The sequence below is a fragment of the Marmota marmota genome, unplaced genomic scaffold (genome assembly GCF_001458135.2).
Source record: "Marmota marmota marmota unplaced genomic scaffold, marMar, whole genome shotgun sequence".
NCBI lineage: Eukaryota > Metazoa > Chordata > Mammalia > Rodentia > Sciuridae > Marmota > Marmota marmota.
In genome coordinates, this window is record NW_025999930.1 from 1,566,305 (window position 1) to 1,586,617 (window position 20,313).

Sequence of the window (20,313 nt, forward strand, 5' to 3'; positions counted from 1 at the left end):
CCCCCCCCTTTTAAAAAAACGTCATGGAATGTATTTATGTGACTAAAAATGAACACTTTTTTTAATGACACATTTTTTTGATGCCTTTAAATCACAACACAATGTTCGATTTTACTAATATAATTATGTTGCTGCTAAATATGATAGGGTTTTTTATATATATTTATTTTTTAGTTGTAGTTGAACACAATATCTTTATTTATTTTTATGTGGTTCTGAGGATTGAACCCAGGGCCTCGCACGTGGTAAGCAAGCGCTCTACTGCTGAGCCACATCCCCAACCCTGATAGGATGTTTTAATGACTGAATTTTTATTTTTTAACAGGATGCCGACAAAAACATCATCAGGACCTTGAAGGAACAGGGCAGACTTCTTGTTGCCAGCACCTTCACACACAGTTACCCTTTCTGCTGGAGGTAAGAGGAGGCCAAGACTATCGTAGCTGGAGCTCCACACTCTGGTTATGCCGTTTGTGTGCCTGTACCTTCATATTCATAGGATCCATCTCAGGGGTACCCTGTAGTTAGTGTTTGGAAACTGCCCTCTTATTTTTAGGAGAATGCAAAAAAGTTGTCTCTTTCCTTGGGAGTTGCGGGGTTGCGGGATACACACTATTTTATGTTGTGGCCACATTTTTTTTTTTTTTTCTTTTTTAAGGATGCCAAACATCTTTGAAATTTTATAGTGGAATTTATTGAGAAATATAATGTTATGATATCAAGTCTTAATACAGGATCATGCTACAAATTTGTGGACCAAAATCTAGTGTTCAGTGGCCTAAAATTCAGTCCCCATATTTTGTCTCTCTGCTGACAGTCACATCACATCTTAGAAAACTGTCATCAGTAGAACTCTTGTTTTTCTTTTTAGTGTTGGTGTTTATTTATTTATTTACTTAACTTATTTTGTGCTGGGTAGTGAACACAGGTGTGCTTTACCATTGAGCTGTGTACCTAATCTTTTTTTGTTTTTTATTTTAAGACAAGATCTTTCACTAAGTTGCCTTGGGGTCTCTCAGTAAGACTGTCCTCAGATTTACAATCCTGCTGCAGCCTTCCAAGGGTGTGCAGCACTGCATCCACCTCTGGTCTCATTCTTTTATTGGGTTTTGCCCTTCGTAGTATTGTGGAGATGATGTTGAGTTTTTTTGTTTGTTCGTTTGTTTGTTTGTTACCAGACATTGAACTCAGGGGCACTCGACCACTGAGCCACATTTCCAGTCCTCTTTTATATTTTATTTAGAGATAGGGTTTCACTGAGTTGCTTAGTGTCTCGCCATTGCTGAGGCTGGCTTTGAACTCTGATCCTCCTGCCTTAGCTCCCAAGCTGCTGGGATTACAGGCATATGCCACTGCCCCCAGTGAGATGACCAATTTTTAAGACTTAAGACATTTGCATCTATAATAAAAATGAATTTTAACCAGGCTCAGTGGCACACCCTGTAATCCCAGTAGCTTTGGAGGCTGAGACTGGAAGATCACATGTTTGAGGCCAGCTTCATTCAGCAACTTATAGAGAGCCTGTCTCAAAATTAAAAAATAAAAAGTTCTGAGCATGTAGTTGAGTGATAAAGCATTCCCTGAATTAAATCCCCAGTACTAAAAAATAAAATAGAATAAAATAAAATGAAATAATTAAAATTTAAAAATACAGTACAGTATAACGTGTATGTATGTGTTCGTCTAAGCAGAAGTCCAGGTAGATAGTGGTGTATTAATAAATGACTGAAAGTCAGTTTTCCTTGGGTGCTTACATCTCTCCTGACTGGCTCCATCTGTGTTTGCCTCCCCAGATCAGACACTCCGCTCATTTACAAAGCAGTGCCCAGCTGGTTTGTGCGAGTGGAGCACATGGTGGATCAGCTACTGAAGAACAACGACCTGTGTTACTGGTGAGCAGTGAGATGTGTTTCTTCATACTGTCGTTTGCTTTAGTTAGTATGATTTACACTCTCCCAAGTCACAATTTTTATTATGACTGTAGTTTTTATAGTCATCTTTTTTTTTAAGTTGTACATAATACCTTTATTTTATTTATGTGTTTTTTGTGGTACTGCAAGCACTCTACCAGCCCCTATAACCATCTTTTATTGTTCATTGTTATAGCTGTCTCTATTCTGTATGTAAAGGAACATAAAATAATTTAATATACAAGAGTAATATCCTTATGATACAACATGTAAAGAAGCCTTTTTTTTCTTTAAAACCCAATGGAAATGAGAAATGGCCCCTTATACGTTTTACATAGTAAAATGACTTTGGAGGAAAAATTCTGGCGTTACTCCCTCTGCTAACATCAAATAAAAATTTTCAGGATAAACATTTTGTGGTGTATCTGCAAAACACCATTTGTACTTAACCATTTTTGGTGCTTGTTGAGTTCCTGGTATAGATAAGCTCCAAGCTCAGAAACTTTTCTCTCTGCAGCTGAAGTTTGGCAAATAGATGACAATGTCATCTCCACCTGTGTTTGTAAAATGAAGCAAAGTTTGAATTTGCAAAATGAAACAAAGTTCAAATCTGCATTTCAAAAGAATGTTTTTCGCTGAGAGTTTGGATTTCAATTCTTTTTTTTTGTTTTGTTTTGTTTTTTTTTCTTTGGGATTTCAATTCTTACTTCCCACAGGGACTTAACCCAACCAAAGAATTGTATTTGATTTGGGGAAAATGAGATCTCAGGACAATAAAGAAAAATGGTTTTAAACTATGGCTTTCTAATACATTATAGCAAAGTGTGACTTCTCAAAAAGCAGCTTTTTTTTTTTTTAAGAGAGGATTTTTTTTTTAATATTTATTTTTAGTTTTCGGCGGACACAACATCTTTGTTTGTATGTGGTGCTGAGGATCGAACCTGGGCTGAACGCATGCCAAGTCGAGCGCGCTACCTCTTGAGCCACATCCCCAGCCCAAAAAAAAGCAGCTTTTTCATCTAAAGCTAGCAAGCTCATTAGTTCCCCTAATGTATAAGGTAGTAGTGTGGAATAAGGTAGCCTCAAAGGAGAATAGACATATAAACTGATCTGTAGAAAGCAGGATAAAAATGCAGTGCCCAAAAGAAGAAGACGTATTTAGAAGCCTGGCAATACCCTGACTCAGCCTTGTGCTTAGAGGAATTCCTGCAAAGCTGAACCTTAAGGAATAAGGAGCTCTTTTCCAGTCAAAATAGTAGAAGTTCTGGGAGTAGTAGGGATGGCAGAGGGAAGGAAGACTAAATGGCAGAGAAAGATGGGGAGTCACATGCCGAGGAACTTAACCTCATTGCTGAAGGCTAAAATGCAAGGTCAGGGATGACCAGGGAGGAGACCAGAGAGGGCCACAGAGAAACTTCCAATTACCCAGCTCATTAGGAGCTTATGCTAATACTTTTTAGTAAAGCTGGTGTCATCAGATGACATGAAGACTAGAATTGATTGGAATGAAGCTGCTAGAGTCAGGGTGGCTAGTCAAGAGAGGTCTGTGGTGGTCCCCAGTTGACAAGGAGGATGTGGGGAATGTATATGCTTTGGGTCAAGTCAGTGGAAGCAAAGGCTATCACGTATGCTGGTGCTATCCATTATAAAATATGCTTCTTGTATCTCAAGTTCAAGGCCAGCCTTAGCAATTCTGGGAGACCCCGTCTCAAAAAATAAGAAGGGTTAGGGATGTAGCACAGAGGTAGAGCACTCCTGTGTCCAATCCCCAGTACTGGGGGAAAAAAATAAAAAGAAAACATGTTCCTAGCAGTGAGCTCAGTATTTTATATCATTTGATTCACAAAAGCTTATATGAATATAATTTACAATTTTTATTTCAACGGAATTTTGTTCTTAAATGATTGTCTAATGTACTACGGCAGGGTCCCAGAGTTCGTGCGAGAAAAGCGGTTTGGAAATTGGCTGAAAGATGCACGTGACTGGGCAATTTCCAGAAACAGATACTGGGGCACCCCCATCCCACTGTGGGTCAGTGAAGACTTTGAGGAGGTGAGGTGGGGCCATGTGGACTGTGCTGGGGCACTTTGCTCATGCAGCGTGAATGTGGTGGAAAGTCATGTTTTTCTCTCTTTGCCCCTTTCTTATTTCATCTCTTTTTTTTCTCTATTCTTTTCTAGAATCATGACATAAAATAATTATTTTTAGTATTTGAATTTCTAAATTTTCTTCTTCTATAAAAAGTAAAAAATACATTCTGCATTTTTCTCAGGGAAATCCACATATTAAGTGCTTTATTCTTGTGTTACACAGATCTCTTCCTCTGTGCATTAAGTTATAGCATTAACTTAAGGTTAATAATGAAAATAATGAAAAAGCAGAACTTGAAAAAAATTTAACATTGTGTTGATGACTTTAGTAAACTTCTAAAATTGCATTAGTAAACTTACAAAAATTTGTGTTTGTGTGTGTCCATGTGTGTACATGCGCAGATACACAGACATATTTCCATGAGAGGGTCTTCTGCCATTACTGAGAGCTTTACAGCAAAGATAAGCAATGGCACCTTGGGGACTTGTCACTTTCCTTTAGGGACCAAAGAGGCAGCTGTGAAGTAACTGAATCAGAAGATTTTGGGGAACTGGACAGGAAAGACGGAGAAAGAGACTGTGGGTGCCTGTAGTGTAGCCGAAACCCCCTTGCTAGGTGAGACCCACAGCAGCTCCCGCTAGCACAGCCCCGGTCAAAGGATTCCCCTAATTCTGAGTGTACCAGCAAGCTCCATCTCTCACTTCCTTACTTAGATAAATCCTAACATCTAGTGAGTTAGGCTGAGTCTTTTGATCTGATCCAAGAACACTAACTTAGTTCTAGCTTTATCTTGGGAAGATTCCAGATTAAAGTTCTAGGTGCCAGGAAGAAACACAGATGCCTTAGATCAATAGTCCAAGGCATTTCTCTTATGCATTTCACCATGATTTTGGCAGAGATTTGCACATAGTAAACCCTCCATAATTACCCATTAAGATGATGGCTGTCAGTGTTTAAAATCCCCACGTAAGAGCCCTCTGACATAGGGTAGATAACAAAGTGGACAAGTTAGTGCTTGCCTTGTCAGAGACCAGTGTGTGGTGTTGTTGAACAGTCAACCATGTTGAAGATAGTGTCCTTCGGCCCAGATTGGTATTTTAATGAGCTTTTAAGGAAAAATCAGAGGTTTCTCAAACAGGAATATCACGTAAATTAATTCAGTTTGATCTCTCTGGCTCTAAGGAACTCTTTCTTTTAACTTTATTTTTAACAGGTAGTTTGCATTGGGTCAGTGGCAGAACTTGAAGAACTGTCAGGAGCAAAAATCTCGGATCTCCACAGAGAGAGGTCAGTTTCTTAATGATTAATTCACTTCAGTCCTGTCACCTCCTACTGAGACATGATACCTAACAAATTACATAGCTGCACATGGCAAGCGCTAGTTTGTGAATCACTATTGATGACTTGCATAGGATTAAGGTAATATGTCCTCCCTTCCCAGTTGAAACACCAGGTGACAATAATGTGTGGTACTCTCAAAAGCCTTTGAGAATGGCTGACATTTCTGTTTACAAATGCATTTTCATTTATGCTTCACTTAACTATGGGATATGTCCTGAGAAATGCATCCTTAGACGATTCTTTTTTAGTATGAACACCCATTTTGGAGTGTCCTTGCACAACCCAGATGGCATAGATGACTCGCTTGACATGGCCTTTTTATGCAACCAAGAAACATGGTAAACACAAGATGTAGGTGGGTACTGTTAGTATAATAGCCATACAGTTTTGACAGTTTCGTTTTGGTTTTTTTCCTGTCATACTGGGAATTAAGCCCAGGGCTTCACATGTGCTAAGTAACTACCCCTACCACTGAGGTATATCACCAGCTCTTTTTTCAAGTTTCATTTTTGTGACAGGGTCTCACTAAGTTGTCCAGACTGACTTTGAAATTTTTAATTTTGGTCATTCTGCCTCAGCCTCCCAAGTAGCTGGGATTACAGGCTTCATTAACATTTTTTTTTCATGAGTAGAAGTACACTCTAAAGTAACAATGAGAAGGCCAAGCAAGGTGGTGGCCCACCTGAAATCCTAGTGACTTGAGAGGCTGAGTCAAGAAGATCAGAAATTCAAGGCCAGTCTGGGCAATTTAGCAAGACCCTGTCTCAAAACGAAAACTGGCTGGAGATGCAGCTCAGTGGCAGAGTGCTCCTGGACTCAATCCCCATTACCACACCCAAAAAAATAAGTAAATGCATAAACCAGTTACATCATTTGTTATCATGTTATGTGCTGTACTTAATTATATGTGCTATATTTTTATTACTTTTATACATCTGGTAGCACACTGGTTTGTTCACACCACTATCACCATAAACACATGAATAATCCATTTACTCAGCGTCAGGACCATTATATGTCACTAAGTGAGAGGAATTCTTCTGCTCCCTTACAGTTGCATGGGACCACCATTGTACATGCCTTGTTGTACAACCTTTGAATAATATCGTATTGGGGCTCTGTGTTTCTTACTGGCAGTTAAACTGCAAGTTCTGTTGTGCATAAAATGAGAAGTACTGCTTTTCTGTGTACTAGCATTGACCACCTGACCATTCCATCATGCTGTGGGAAAGGATCACTGAGGCGCGTGTCTGAGGTATTTGACTGCTGGTTCGAAAGTGGCAGCATGCCCTATGCTCAGGTTCATTATCCATTTGAAAACAAGAGGGAGTTTGAAGATGCTTTTCCTGCAGACTTCATTGCCGAAGGCATAGACCAAACCAGAGGATGGTATGCCCTTTCTTGCTTTAAGTGTTTTCTTGATTTTATTGAGTACCTACCGTGTGTCCTTTTGTGCTGACTAGGGCCGTGGCAAACAAGACAGCCTGTGTTCCTGCTTTCTGACCTTTCTACCCACTATGAATACTAAAATGCTTTTCAACTAGGATATTCTTTCACTGAAATAGAACTATGGTATTATAATTTGAATTATTTCACTAACATTTTTGCATTTATCTATATGTTAAGTTGGAAGTTTAAGTCATACAAAACAATATGTGTTCTTAACTTTTTCTTATTATTTACTCAAATGCCTAATGAGTATTTACAAGATTATAGTTTGGGTGCTTAATATTGGGGAGGTAGTCATGTGCATGGGTAAAAATTCTAGCCTTATCAATTAACATTTTACAGAAAATCCAAATTTTAAAATACACAAGGGAGGAGGATTTGGGAATTGGGTTTTGTCTTGTGCCCTATTAAGCAATATGCTCATCCCCTTAATTGGAAAAAAGTGAGTTGCCTTCTTTTTTGGATAGGATTTGCTGGCCCATGTGCTAATTATAGTTTCATTAATAATGTTTCTAAAGGGATGTATTTAAGGAATTTTTGGTGTTATTTTCTGCTCTTTCAGTTTGTGTTAATCATTGAATCCATACCTTAGTGTATTCAATGTGTCATTTTAATATTCTAATCAATTTATCTATAGGAACAGCTATCAGAAACAAATTCCTATTGTGGGGAGGGCCAGATGACTTCCCAGTGAGCTTGTTTCTCTTAAAAATAGTGAAGTCTGGCAGCTGTTTTAAGTCTTTGTGTGGACCCCATGTGCCCACTCTCCCTTTCCACAGATCATGGCTGCCTCCTGGGTACCAGCAGTCCTCCTAGCCTTTTTTTTTTTTTTTTTTTTTTGAACTGAAAGGGCTGTCTGGCTTGGTATTTATACTAGAATGGGGGTCTGCTCTCCTCATTAGTTATGTTCCCTGATGTTCCTAGAGTACAGGGTTAGGTCAGGTGATAGGAGAACATCACCCCTGGGATAGTAGGTACATGTCAGGGTGGCATGTAAGCATCACCCAGGGCAGTGGCAGGAATGTGAGAGTTCTCACAAGGAACAGGCTAGGGAGCTATGCATTAATGGGATGCATAACATCTGACAAAATAGAAGCATTTTCTAGATTCTGGAGTCTGCCTTTTGACCTTTGTATGAGTGCTTTTTCTTCTTTTTGTCATCACATTATTTGTCCTGTATGATCTTTTCTTGTTTCACCAGGTGTTTCAGGTGGTGCTGAGGGAACCCTGTGCTGCCTTTATAGCTGGTTATACTGGCTCCCTATTGGGGAGTTGGGGTAGCAGAGGGAGTACCAGGACATTGATGGAGGCTTTTATTTCTTTGCAAGCCAGAGGCTCTAATTTGATAGATCTCTGGTGGGTTCCATGCATCTGTTTATTTTTCAACCCTTCCTTCATGGTTATGATGTGTAACTAGAATTAAGAACCTTTGGTTTGTATGATTATCAAGAAGTATACTGTATCAAAAATAGAAATTCAGTCCAGTGAGTTAATGTATTTTTTCCTGTGCTTGGATTCCTTCTCTGTTCTTACCGAATTGTTGGGGTTTTGCTGTTTTTTTTCTTTAGGTTTTACACCCTACTGGTGCTGGCCACAGCCCTCTTTGGACAACCACCTTTCAAGAATGTGATTGTGAACGGTCTTGTCCTGGCAAGGCAGGTGCACTCTTCTATGTAGTGACTAGTTCAGTCCTAAAATGTGGGGTTTTGTTAACCTCTGTTTAACTTACAAGGAAGCTCTCTGGGGCTCTAGAACCCAAGTTCTAAGACCCAAGCTAGTGAGAGCCACACCATTGAGTATTATTTCCAATTTTTGACTATTATACGACACTCTTATTTTTCCTTTGCTTCCATTACCTCTACTCGTTGAGAATAAACATAAATAAAATAATATAGAGGCATGGCTGTGAGGAGGAAGATCTAATATCTAGTCTGTCTGTGTCCTTACCCTGTGTACATCAACATGTCCTCACGCTGTCAGTTTTCAGAACTATTTCACATGGCTCCTGTAATTATCTCCTTTCAATGATGAAGAAATTTACAGCACAGAAAAGTAACTTGCTGAAGGGCTTAGCAAATGAGTGCTAAATTCATGTCTTGAATCCTGAACTCAGGGCTTCACGTATTAAGCATGTGTTCTTTTGAGCTGCACCCTCAGACCTTTTCTTTCCTCCCTCACTGAAAATGTTATTGACGTTATTATAAGTTTGCATGCATAAAGATGTCAAAAAGTATGCTCTCTTGCATACTTTGCATAGTTTCCCTCCAGTGGTTACATTTGGAAATCATAGTCTAATAATAAATATCACAACCAGGAGGCTGACGTACGTAGTCCACTGATATTATTCTCATTTCTCCTGTTTTAGATATACTCATTTGCTTATGTGTATTTACTAGAATACAACTTTCTCACATGTGTAGGTTTCTCTGTCCACAAACACAGTTATAATAATGAATGATTTCAACACCACAAGGTTTTCTCCTATTGCCCTTTATAATTACACTCACTCTCCAACCTTCCACCCTCATTCCCAATCCCTGGCAACCACTAGTCTAGATAGTATATGATTGTGATAGAGGTATATATCAAAAGTTCATTCATTTCCATTGATGAATAGTGTTCCATAGTATGGGTGTAACATAATTTATTTAACCTTCCACCCCTTGAAAGACATCTGGGTGTTTCACTGTTTGCTGGTGTGAATAAAGCTATTGTGAACATTCTTGTAGTAATTTTTTATGTAACTATAATTCTTTATTTCTCTGGGATAAATGCAAAGATATCTTCCTTCTCTAGTCAGCCTGATGGCTCCCCATGGGATTCAGAAATTGTTTACAACCGTAGGTATGTCTTAATGCTGGCTTGCATCTAAATTATTTACTCCTTCCATTTGCATTTGTGTATTCCTAGTTGCAGATAATCTATATACATGTGTAAAAGTCAGCTGTGTTGTTTACTTGTTTAATTGGCATCTACTTTTTGCTTTATAAGTGATGGCCAGAAAATGAGCAAAAGAAAAAAGAATTATCCTGATCCTGTTTCAATTATCGAGAAGTATGGTGCTGATGCGCTCAGGTACAAAGCAGTCCTTCATCTTCAGTGTGTGTGTCATTTTTATGTTGGCATCTCTCATCCTATTAATTACAGTTCTTAAGTTCTTAGTTTGTAATTATGCTTTTTAACATGGATTTGTTATATGGAAAGTTACATTGTTGTGGTTGTTGATTTTAAGGCCTAAAAACAGTTTTCTATATAATAAAATCATTTTCAAACCTAGAGATTTTTTTTGAGGAAAAGGACCTGCTTTGGATTTTATGAGCTATCCAGGGCCTCCCCGAGACTAGTTGCAGGTTGCCTATGACTCACATTCTTTCTAGTTTCTGTGTCTTGTGTATTAGGATTTTTTTTTTTTACCATTTATTTTAATTTCACACTTATAAAACCGTATGAGTAAGAGCAAATAAATTAATATTGAAGAAGTTTTAGAGAAATTTGAGCCACTGTTTGAAATGTTCATAATCATGAAATCACATGGTATTCAAGTTGAAAGGGACCTGAAGGTCTCATTCAGCATCCCCATGTCATAGAGAAGACCCAAGCCCTGGAGCAGTGAGAAGGGCTATCCTTCAACTCATTTATCTGTCAGACTTGCCCTTGGTGCATCCACTATTTAGGCTAAGTAACTATAGTGTGGGCTATCCTGTAGGGTGATTGATATTCCTAATATCTTCCACTCAAATGCCACACTCTGCACTTTGTGAAGGCTACTCTCTCTGAACTCCTGTGTCCACATGCATTGGAGATATGGGCAGTGTCCATGGGAGACAAGAAGTGTCTCTTGATGAGGATCAGGCAACCTTCCTCTTATTCTGAATGCAGTGCCATATTTTGGTATGGGGTCACAAACGGGTAACCCCTTTGTAATTTGCTGTGTCTTGTACACAAAACAAAGACTTTTTGACTTCTAAATTGATCATATGTAACTTTCCCATGTGAATTTTCTGCCTTTTCCAGATTATATCTGATTAATTCCCCTGTGGTGAGAGCAGAAAATCTCCGCTTTAAGGAGGAGGGCGTGCGGGACGTCCTTAAGGATGTGCTGCTCCCATGGTACAACGCTTACCGCTTCTTCATCCAGAACATCTTAAGGCTCCAGAAGGTACAGGCCACAGTAGGCCGCACATGTGCTAAGCCACAAGGTGGGGCTCTATGTGGCCACTTTGTTGTACTCTCTGATGTTGGGGACAGCCAAGAGCCATGAGGAGGCCATGCATGAAGGTGCAATAGTTGTCCAGGGTCTTCTGTGGGTCATGGGCCTCACCTGTAGAGGGGTAGAGTATGTTTGTTTTATCAGCAAATTCTCAGTGCCAGGGACATCATGTTTAGTGAGGTCACATTATCTCTGCTCTTGTTACCCTGGTGCTGCTGCTGCCTGAACCAAAGTGGGCAGGGAATTCAGTTTGTGGAGCAGGGACAGGTGAAATGGGCTTTTAGAATCAAGGAAGATTTGGACAAAGCAAAAAGCAGAGAGGAATAGAGTATTCTGGGTAAGGTCATCAGCCTAAGAATGCAAATAGTTCCCAGTACTAGGTTTCCGTTTGTAGACAATCCTGTATTCTGTCCCAGAAAGTTTTATTGTCCTTTTTTCCTTCCATTGATTGATTGATAGATAGATATTTATGGTACTGAGACTTGAACTCGAGTTCACCCAGCCTTTTTTTATATTTTTTTAGAGATAAGGTCTCACTGAGTTTCTTAGGATCTCACTAAGTTGCTGAGGCTGGCTTTGAACTTGCGATCCTCCTGCCTCAGCCTCCTAATGAGCTGAGATTACAGGCATGCACCACCCCACCCAGCTCTTTCCTTGGATTTTAAAGTATTTAAACCATATATAAGATTTGCAAATATCTCTCAATTCAGAATCACTCTTCAGTGCAGAGCAGTAGTTTTTTCCCTGAATTCTCTTCACTTCACTCAGAAAACAATTATTGCCAGGCACCATCACACACACCCATAATCCCAGCAATTTATCAAGGCCCTATCTCAAAATATTAAAAGGGATGAGGTTGTTTCTCAGTGATCAGTCACCTCTAAGGTCAGTACCCGGTACCAAAAAATAATAGTATGAAAGAATTAAAGACTTAATGTCCCAAGTTAGTGTGTATCTGGATAATATTGCTGAATGTCAGAAAATTAGATTGCCTGTTAGTAATTTGAGTTGTTTGGTTTGGTTTTTTGCTGCTCTTTCTGTTTTAGTGATTTTTGAGTTTATTTTTCTCTAGTAAGTTACTTCCCTTCTGTTAATGTGAATGTCTCATTAATTGTCCTCAGGAAGAAGAAATAGAATTCCTCTACAATGAGAGCACTGTTAGAGAAAGCCCCAATATCACAGACCGGTGGATTCTGTCCTTCATGCAGTCGCTTGTGGGCTTCTTTGAGACCGAAATGGCAGGTGAGTCTCTCCTGGTCTGTCCTCTTATGATTAAGGACTGTTTATGTGTGTTTATGTGTTTATGTGTGTCATTTCATTATTTAATCGCTTTTCTTTGAAAAAAAAATAGAAGAAATTTTGAGAGATAACAGAATGAACAGACAGCAAATAAGTATTTCTTCTAATCCCCAAATATAATTTTGTTACGGCTTGTTGGTTATAGAAAGGTATTTGTTTCCAAGCCCTTAAGAATTCTGTCTGAGGGGTGTCCAGGTGGCCTCACTCCTTCACAGTGTAATAGGCTTTGGATTTGGATAGCTATGGGTTCAGACCCCAGGTCTACCACTTGCTACCTCTCCAGGGGCTTGCCTCAGGTCTCTCAGCCTAGATTTCCTTATCTGCAGAATGCCTGGTAGAATTATAATAAGGCTTAAATAGAGATGATTCACATAAGTTGACAGGCAGAAATAGGTATTCGATAAGTAATACTTGTTATAATGCATTTTTTTAAAATTTTAGGTCTGTTTTCCTAAATAAACACCAGTGAGTTTAGTTTTAGAGAGAGGTTGGGAAAGTGGGTTATATTGACTTCCTCAGGGTTTGAGAATGGTAAAATCATAGATCCAGTGAAAAATTCTAGAAACTGTTGACTGGTGCATCTCAGTCTGGAAAGTGGGCAGGCAGATGCCCCAGGTCACAGTGGGGGCAAGAGAGACCAGAGAGGTTGACCTGCCTTCTCTGCACCCTGTTGGGCAGGTACAGCTGGACAGAGTAGACCAGGGTCAGCATTAGCCTGGTCATCTGCACTGGGCTTTCCCTGGTTTAGTCAGTACTGTTAAATTTGGCACAGAAGGTCTGTGTAGCTGCTGGGCAAATTGACATGAATGGAGTTGGAAATGAGTGAGAGTCTGACTCCTACCAGGAAAGGGCAGTGCTGAGAGCTTGCTCACACACAGCTGTCAACAAGTGGGTGGACAATGTGGGGATTGTGAGTGAGGCCTGCGCCACCTTTTAGCACCAGCTGCCAGGACTTCCCATGAAGTTGGTCTGGAGAGCTTATACCCTGGCCAGAGCTCACTCTGCCTAGCAACTAGGTCTTTTGTGGGAATCCAGGTATCCACATAGAGACCAACTCATGACCCAGACTGTTCAGTTGAGATCCCAACTTTGCTGGCCTGCCTCCTCTGTGCCCAAGAGGTCTCTTTTTCCACTACACCTTTGGCTTTCTTCCTTGACTATCTGAATCTCTAGAAAGCCTGTTCTGTTTTTAATCATAGCCTTTGTCAGAATTTCTCAGCAGTGGCACTGTCAATAGTATGGGCTAGATTCTTTGTTTTGGTGTGGGCCATGCTGTCCTCTATATCGTTTTGGCAGCATCTCTAGATCCCCCCTCTAGATGCCAGTAGTACCCCTACCCCACAAATTAAGACAACCAAAGTGTCTTCTAGGCATTGCGAAATGTCCTCTGGAGGTAAGAGGCATAGACCTTTAGAGCTTTCTGCTTATCGGGTTTTTAATTGAGGTGTGAAGTTGCACACTGGAAAGAAGCTGGACTTCGTTGGTGCTGTTACATTGTCCAACTCCATGCACACCATGCTTCCCAGAATTGTGTGTGCCTCGGACTGTGCCACACACACAGACTGGAGTTCTGTGTTTCCTACTGACCAGTGTGGGTTTGCATGTGGCTCATGGTGCATTCCTGAACACTTTGACTCTTATTTATTCTCAATAAATGAGCCACTTGTGGTTGCTTTGGTCTGATTCTTACTGTCTCTATAGTGAATGGAGTCCCTAGGTAGAGGGGCTGCTTGTGCTTTATTGTGTACAGGCCTCATCTCATGAGGCTGTTAAAGGCCACCTGGCTGATTCTCTTACTTTTAGCTTATAGGCTTTACACTGTGGTGCCTCGCCTGGTCAAGTTTGTAGACGTTCTAACCAATTGGTATGTCAGAATGAACCGCAGAAGATTAAAGGTAGGTGCTGGTGGGAAAAGCAAAAAGTGTGTGAAAGTTTGAGCGTTGGAAAAATGAGAACAGTCAAAGGGAAAATGAACATTGTCCCAAAGCCTCTGTTTTTGAAACTTTCTTTTCCTTTTACCTTGCATACTAATTGTATTGATTGCTGTTTGGTAACAGGGACCTATAAGTTCTAAAAGTCATTGTACATGTTTTCACAATATAGGTGTGGACATGTCATAATCTATAAGGATATATACTAAAGTGTTTATAGTAGTTATGTCTGAGAAACTAAAATATAGTTGGATTTTCTTTCATCTTTTTTCTTTTCATATGGGGATTGAACCCAGAGGAGCTTAGGAGCTTTACCACTGAGCTATATCCACAGCCCTTTTAATTTTTTATTTGGAGACAGGGTCTCGCTAAGTTGCTGTGGCTGGCCTCAAACTTGTGATCCTCCTGCTTCAGCCTCCTGAGTTGCCGTCCTACCTGGCTCTTTTATTATTATCTTAATTTTTTCCTACAATGAATTAGACCACCATGATGGATGACCCTCTGTGGCCGGTGGTTGTCACCATTTCTCCTTGTTCTACCTTGTGTCCTCTCTGCTATTTGCTCTTTGCTGTCTTCAGGTTGCCTCTTTTAATAAATGGTTTATTGATAAACTTTTTTTTAAGCAGTTTCCTGTTTCTTTTTTATTCACTAGGGTGAAAATGGGATGGAGGATTGTGTCATGGCCCTGGAGACCTTGTTTAGTGTCCTGCTTTCTCTGTGCAGACTAATGGTGAGATATTTGGCCAGTTCCTATAACTGGCCTGTAGGTTGCATGTGGTGCCCTTCTTTAGCTTGTATATGTTTGGTATAAAAGTCTTGAAAGAGCTTATCTCTAGTTCCTTGTTCATATATTTTAAATAAGTGCTAAGAAATACTAGATTCTTATAGTCATTGGCAGTGTAGTACAGGTCAGAAATCTTGCATCTAGACCAAGATCTATAATTGAAGATCATGACTTAATATGGATTGCCATAATTATAACCAGGAGGTTCCTGAATTAATCTACCTGAACAAATACATCACAAACAACATTTTTAACTTAACCATTGAGAGGAAAATGTGCAGGTAACTGGAATGTGTGTTCCTTCCAGTTCAAATATTAATTGAATATTATATAGTAAGAAGCCTTCGGTTTTAATTGCCTATATCCCGTTCTCCTACTCCAGTATAATATTACAATCTCCCCATTCATTCTGTAACATTCACTGTAGGAGGATCTACTTTGTGCAAAGTCCTGCATGCCTAGTGCTTTCCATGTCTGACTTTATTCACCAGAATACTGCACAGCATGTGGTGTTTCCCCAATTATGGATGAGGTTTCAGTCCTCTGTGCATATTGACTTGACTGATTCTTGGTCACAGGCTCCTGATTTGATTTTTGTTTGTTTGTTTGACATATTGCAGAAATTTAGGAATATTTTAAGTTCTGCTGACTGTTGCCCTACTGCTGGGCTTCACAGATACAAGGTCCTTTCTGTTTCACAGAGTGTGTTTAATAACCTTATGCCCAAGTCTGCATAGTACCTTGTCATTCTCTAAAATGTTTAATTACTGTTTCTCACTGTGAGATCAGCTGTTGTTATGTATATGAATGACATGATGTTCTGTGTCCTCATACAGGCCCCATACACACCATTTCTCACTGAATTGATGTACCAGAATCTAAAGGTGCTGATTGACCCAGCTTCTGTCCAGGACAAGGACACCCTCAGCATTCACTACCTCATGTTGCCCCGTGTTCGGTAGGAACCAAATGCAGATAAACCTTTCCTAGGCCATAGGAAGGGGAGTTGCCAGAGCATGTGGCAGCCCAAGCTCCCAGGGAAGGAATGGAAAAGAGTAGGCAGTTCCCTACCCCAGCCCCTCTGTGCCTCTCTTCCCACCCAAGCTAATGTAAGTTGCTCCTCAAGCTGCAGAATGGGGCCCATTTCCATAAGCAGTAGGAGAGGGATGCTGTATGTAGAACCCCTCTGTAGAACTGTGGCAGGTGGTATGTGGATACACTCCTAAGGACACCTGGGGAGCTCATTGTGTACCCCCTAATGCAGTTCCAGGTGCCTTGCCAAAAGAGACTATCCCTTCTCTAGCCTGACCCTCTTCCTCACTTAAGTATGCCTATTTTGGATTTGTCCTTTTTAATTTCTTTCTTTTTTCTGCTCTGTCAAACAGTGAGGAATTAATTGACAAGAAAACTGAGAGTGCAGTGTCTAGAATGCAGTCTGTGATTGAACTTGGACGAGTGATCCGAGACCGCAAAACTATTCCAATAAAGGTTTGAATTTTTTTTTTTTTTTTACATTTTATGTGGGAATTGCTTCCTTTTTTTTTCTTAATATTTATTTTTTTAGTTCTAGGTGGACACAGTATTTTGTTTTTATGTGGTGCCCAGTGCCTCACACACTGGGTTCTTAATATAGACAGCATTTAGCAATGGCAGAATTTTCCCCCCTTTTCTGCTTTTGGGGATGTGAATGGACGTAGTTCAACCTAACTGGTCTGGAGCTTACAATTCAGATAAACATTTAACATTCCAGTTTCTTCCATTTAGAGGACTGGCTACTTAACAAACATTTTTCTCCTGTTTCCTCTTAGTATCCTTTGAAAGAAATTGTGGTTATTCATCAGGATCCAGAAGCTCTTAATGATATCAAGTCTTTAGAAAAGTATATCCTTGAGGTAAGATAGATGAATCATCTGTTTGGGATCCAAATAGTTTTTTGGTTTTTGTTTTTTTAAGAAGATAATTTTGATGAATATTCTTCCATGGGTTTTTTTTGTTGTTGTTGTTGTTTTGTTTTTTTTTGTAAATCATAACAAATATAAAGATTTATGAAATTTTACAGTTTGCATAGAATCATCTTGCTATGGACTTTTGTTTACATATCCTATTTCATGTGAACTTGTTTTCATTTCTCATATATATTTTTTTTTTCCTGGGTACTAAATATAGGAACTGAATGTTCGAAAAGTTACACTGTCTACAGATAAAAACAAGTATGGTGTTCGGCTAAGGGCAGAACCGGATCACATGGTCCTGGGGAAGCGTCTGAAGGGAGCCTTTAAAACCGTGATGATGGCCATCAAGCAGCTGAACAGTGAGGAGCTGGAGCAGTTCCAGAAGAGTGGTGGGTGTCCGCTCAGGTGGGGCTGTGTTTCCTTCATGTCTTCAGGCCAGGGCATATTTCATATTCAGGCTACTATCGGACTTTGACCTTCTCATCCTCTTCTTAAATAAAAAGTTTTTTCAAGTTCATAAGAAAAATTATTATAAATTATGTAAATCATTTTATAATTACATAAATAATTCCAAAGATTTGGAAAGACAATAAAAATGACCCCTAGCCCACCACTCATCCCTGTAACTAATAGACAGGTAACTACTCGCTGTAGTTTAATATGTAGCCTCATAAGTGCTTGTGCGCTGCTAAAATTTTGACTTCTTTCCACCAGTTACATATAGTCACAGAATCAGTCTTAATGGAGATCGCACTAAACTTTTAAATTTCTCATCTTTCACTTTTATGTATTTTAGTACTTTATGTGCTTTGGCAGTTCTTTCCTACATTCTTAACTTTGTGTTTTCAATTTATATTATCAACATATTATGTATTTGTATATGGAAATGCTATTTTAGTAGCTGTATAATTTTCCTTCATGTGCATAATTCATGTTACCATTCTTTGGTTTGGGTGCTTTAGGCCACTCACCATCACATTTTAGTCTATTCATAGTATGAATATTGTTCCAGTGAATACTTTTGCATGTATTTATTTTATAGAATTGATGTCTTTAGGTGAGATAACTAGATTGAAGTTACTGGATCAAATGGATTAGGTTACCAGGGAGCTCTACAAATCCCTCTGTGGCCTCGAAAACCATCCTTCCTTGTGAGAGAAAACAGCTTACTCGGGCTTCATGACTGGGGAATGGTGTTCCCCAGGAGCATCTGGAAGTTGCTTGTGGAGAGAAAAAGGACAATTTTTGGACGTGTCCGAACAAAGACTGGAAAAGAGTCAAAAGAAGAGATCACAGTGGTTTCAGAGGAAAGGGAATTAGCAGTGAGGTTTGGAGCTTCTTGTTAAGGAGAAATGGATAGAGCTCACCACTGTTCTACCCACGCTTCTGCTAAGATATCTACATATTGATCTCTTATTTGTCATAGTTGGATTTGTTCATTCAGCAAATATATTTTAAAGCCCAGTAGAGCTGAATATAAAGTGCTGTGAAGAAAGAATATGGGGTAATGTGAGAATATGTAGCCAGGAGGCCCAGTCAACTTATGGGGCTAGGGAAGGAACCTCAACCCACTCTCCCCACCCCACTAAATAGTGTCTCAAGGTGCCCAGGAATTTGAAACCTTGCTATGATAATCGTACTCAGTCTGAATATGGCTGTTTGACATCCTTCAGCTGCCCTAGGACACAAGTTATTTGTTATTAGGTCTACCTAAAATTGAAAATCATAAGCCTAAAGGTATTTGGAGTAGAGATTTAAGGACTCAGGAATAAGATGAGTAGGTATGGAAATTCTGGGACATGTCTCTAAGATTCCTCAAATTTTTAGAGGTTAGCAGCTAAAACTTGAGTCACTCATTCCTAATTCAGCTCAGAATATTTAATTGGAAGATGCCGTTTCATCAGCCTTCTAAGTCCCCAGTCTAAGTCATTTGACCAAGTAACCAACACATCAGAAATTCCTAAAGTAAACCTTACTTGAAACTGAAAGCCTATCATTTCTAAACTGTAGTTTCTGGATGAAGTGTTCTGTACTGATGGAAAGCAGAAGAGTTTTCAGAACGCAGGGACCTAAAGTAGAACTGGCAGCCTAGAGCTTGAAGCCCAGGAACATGACGAGAGAGCACAGGGGGCTTTCTTGAAGGTGGGACCACCATCAGCATCTGCCCACACTTTCTGCTGGCCCTGGACAGACCTGCTACACAGTTCTTCACACCGTCCATCTCATTTCACCCACACCAACCCTTCTAGCCACTCGTGAGTGGACTCTAAAAGACTCATTTCACCATCTGCTCCTTGTTTAGATGGGAACCTGTCGTCTCATGGTGCACCTCTTTAGCTTGTGACCTGGAAGCTTATTAAAATGGACATTGGTGCTGACTTAACTGTCCTCAGGGCAACATAGAGTATTCTACAGATGTCACATTCTTGGCTGCAGCAATGATAGGAATCCGGGGTAGTAACATCTTCTCACATCTGCAGCCCTGCTGCTGTGAAATTTTCATCAAAATGGGCACAGTGCACTAGTAACCAGGCAGCTTAAAGAGGAGGAACTGATGGAGTCGTCTTCTCCCTCAGGGAGCATTGTCGTGGAAGGCCATGAATTGCATGAAGAGGACATCCGTCTCATGTACACCTTTGACCAGGCCACAGGTGGGACTGCACAGTTTGAAGCTCACTCAGATGCTCAGGTATTTTTCTGTTTCCTACAAGGTTCTTTACAAAGAGATAAGAACATGAGAAATTTTACTTATTCCTTTCCTGACTATGTTGACAGTTTATCTCAAGGTAAAATAAACCAGATATTTACTTTCGATTTGCTGTATTAAACTTCTCTATGGTAGACCCTTGACATATATGTTTGTTTAATGAATGCATGAATCAGTGTTTTGTAGTTATTACTTGTGAGAAAGTCTTTTAAATGTTGGATTGCAGAAAAATAAACTCCGTGAGAAACAAGTCAGTCATGACACAAGAAAGGAAGCCAAATCTTTTTGTTTTTAAAACAGATTATCGTGATACACATAAGAGTAGGATTCATTGTGGCATTTGTACATACATATAACATAATTTGGTCATTTTCATTCCCCGTCCCTCCTTCCCCTCCTCACTCCCTCCCCCTATTCTACTGGTCTCCCTTCAGTTTTTTTGTTTGTTTGTTTGTTTGTTTGTTTGTTTGTTTTTTGAGAGAGAGAGAGAAGGAATTTTAATATTTATTTTTTAGTTTTTCGGCAGACACAACGTCTTTGTTTGTATGTGGTGCTGAGGATTGAACCCGGGCCACACGCGTGCCAGGCGAGCGTGCTACCACTTGAGCCACATCCCCAGCCCTCCCTTCAGTTTTCTTG

The 20,313-nt window shown here is 39.8% G+C and overlaps 1 protein-coding gene across 2 annotated transcripts in view; it reads left to right on the plus strand.

Annotated features, from left to right (window-relative positions):
• The window catches only part of Iars1 (isoleucyl-tRNA synthetase 1), a 60,412-nt gene that overhangs the window by 23,244 nt on the left and 16,855 nt on the right, over window positions 1-20,313 (plus strand). For both annotated transcript variants that reach the window (XR_007346556.1, XM_015506282.2), the window contains exons 13-28: window positions 326-417; window positions 1,794-1,892; window positions 3,836-3,962; window positions 5,215-5,288; window positions 6,537-6,731; window positions 8,360-8,446; window positions 9,783-9,866; window positions 10,806-10,950; window positions 12,123-12,243; window positions 14,104-14,195; window positions 14,884-14,961; window positions 15,852-15,973; window positions 16,401-16,503; window positions 16,824-16,907; window positions 17,182-17,356; window positions 19,544-19,656. Coding sequence is in view for 1 of the 2 variants with exons in the window: in XM_015506282.2 (XP_015361768.1) it covers window positions 326-417; window positions 1,794-1,892; window positions 3,836-3,962; window positions 5,215-5,288; window positions 6,537-6,731; window positions 8,360-8,446; window positions 9,783-9,866; window positions 10,806-10,950; window positions 12,123-12,243; window positions 14,104-14,195; window positions 14,884-14,961; window positions 15,852-15,973; window positions 16,401-16,503; window positions 16,824-16,907; window positions 17,182-17,356; window positions 19,544-19,656 (1,791 nt within the window). In the remaining variant the exon portion in view is untranslated. The remainder of the gene's footprint in view (window positions 1-325; window positions 418-1,793; window positions 1,893-3,835; window positions 3,963-5,214; window positions 5,289-6,536; window positions 6,732-8,359; window positions 8,447-9,782; window positions 9,867-10,805; window positions 10,951-12,122; window positions 12,244-14,103; window positions 14,196-14,883; window positions 14,962-15,851; window positions 15,974-16,400; window positions 16,504-16,823; window positions 16,908-17,181; window positions 17,357-19,543; window positions 19,657-20,313) is intronic.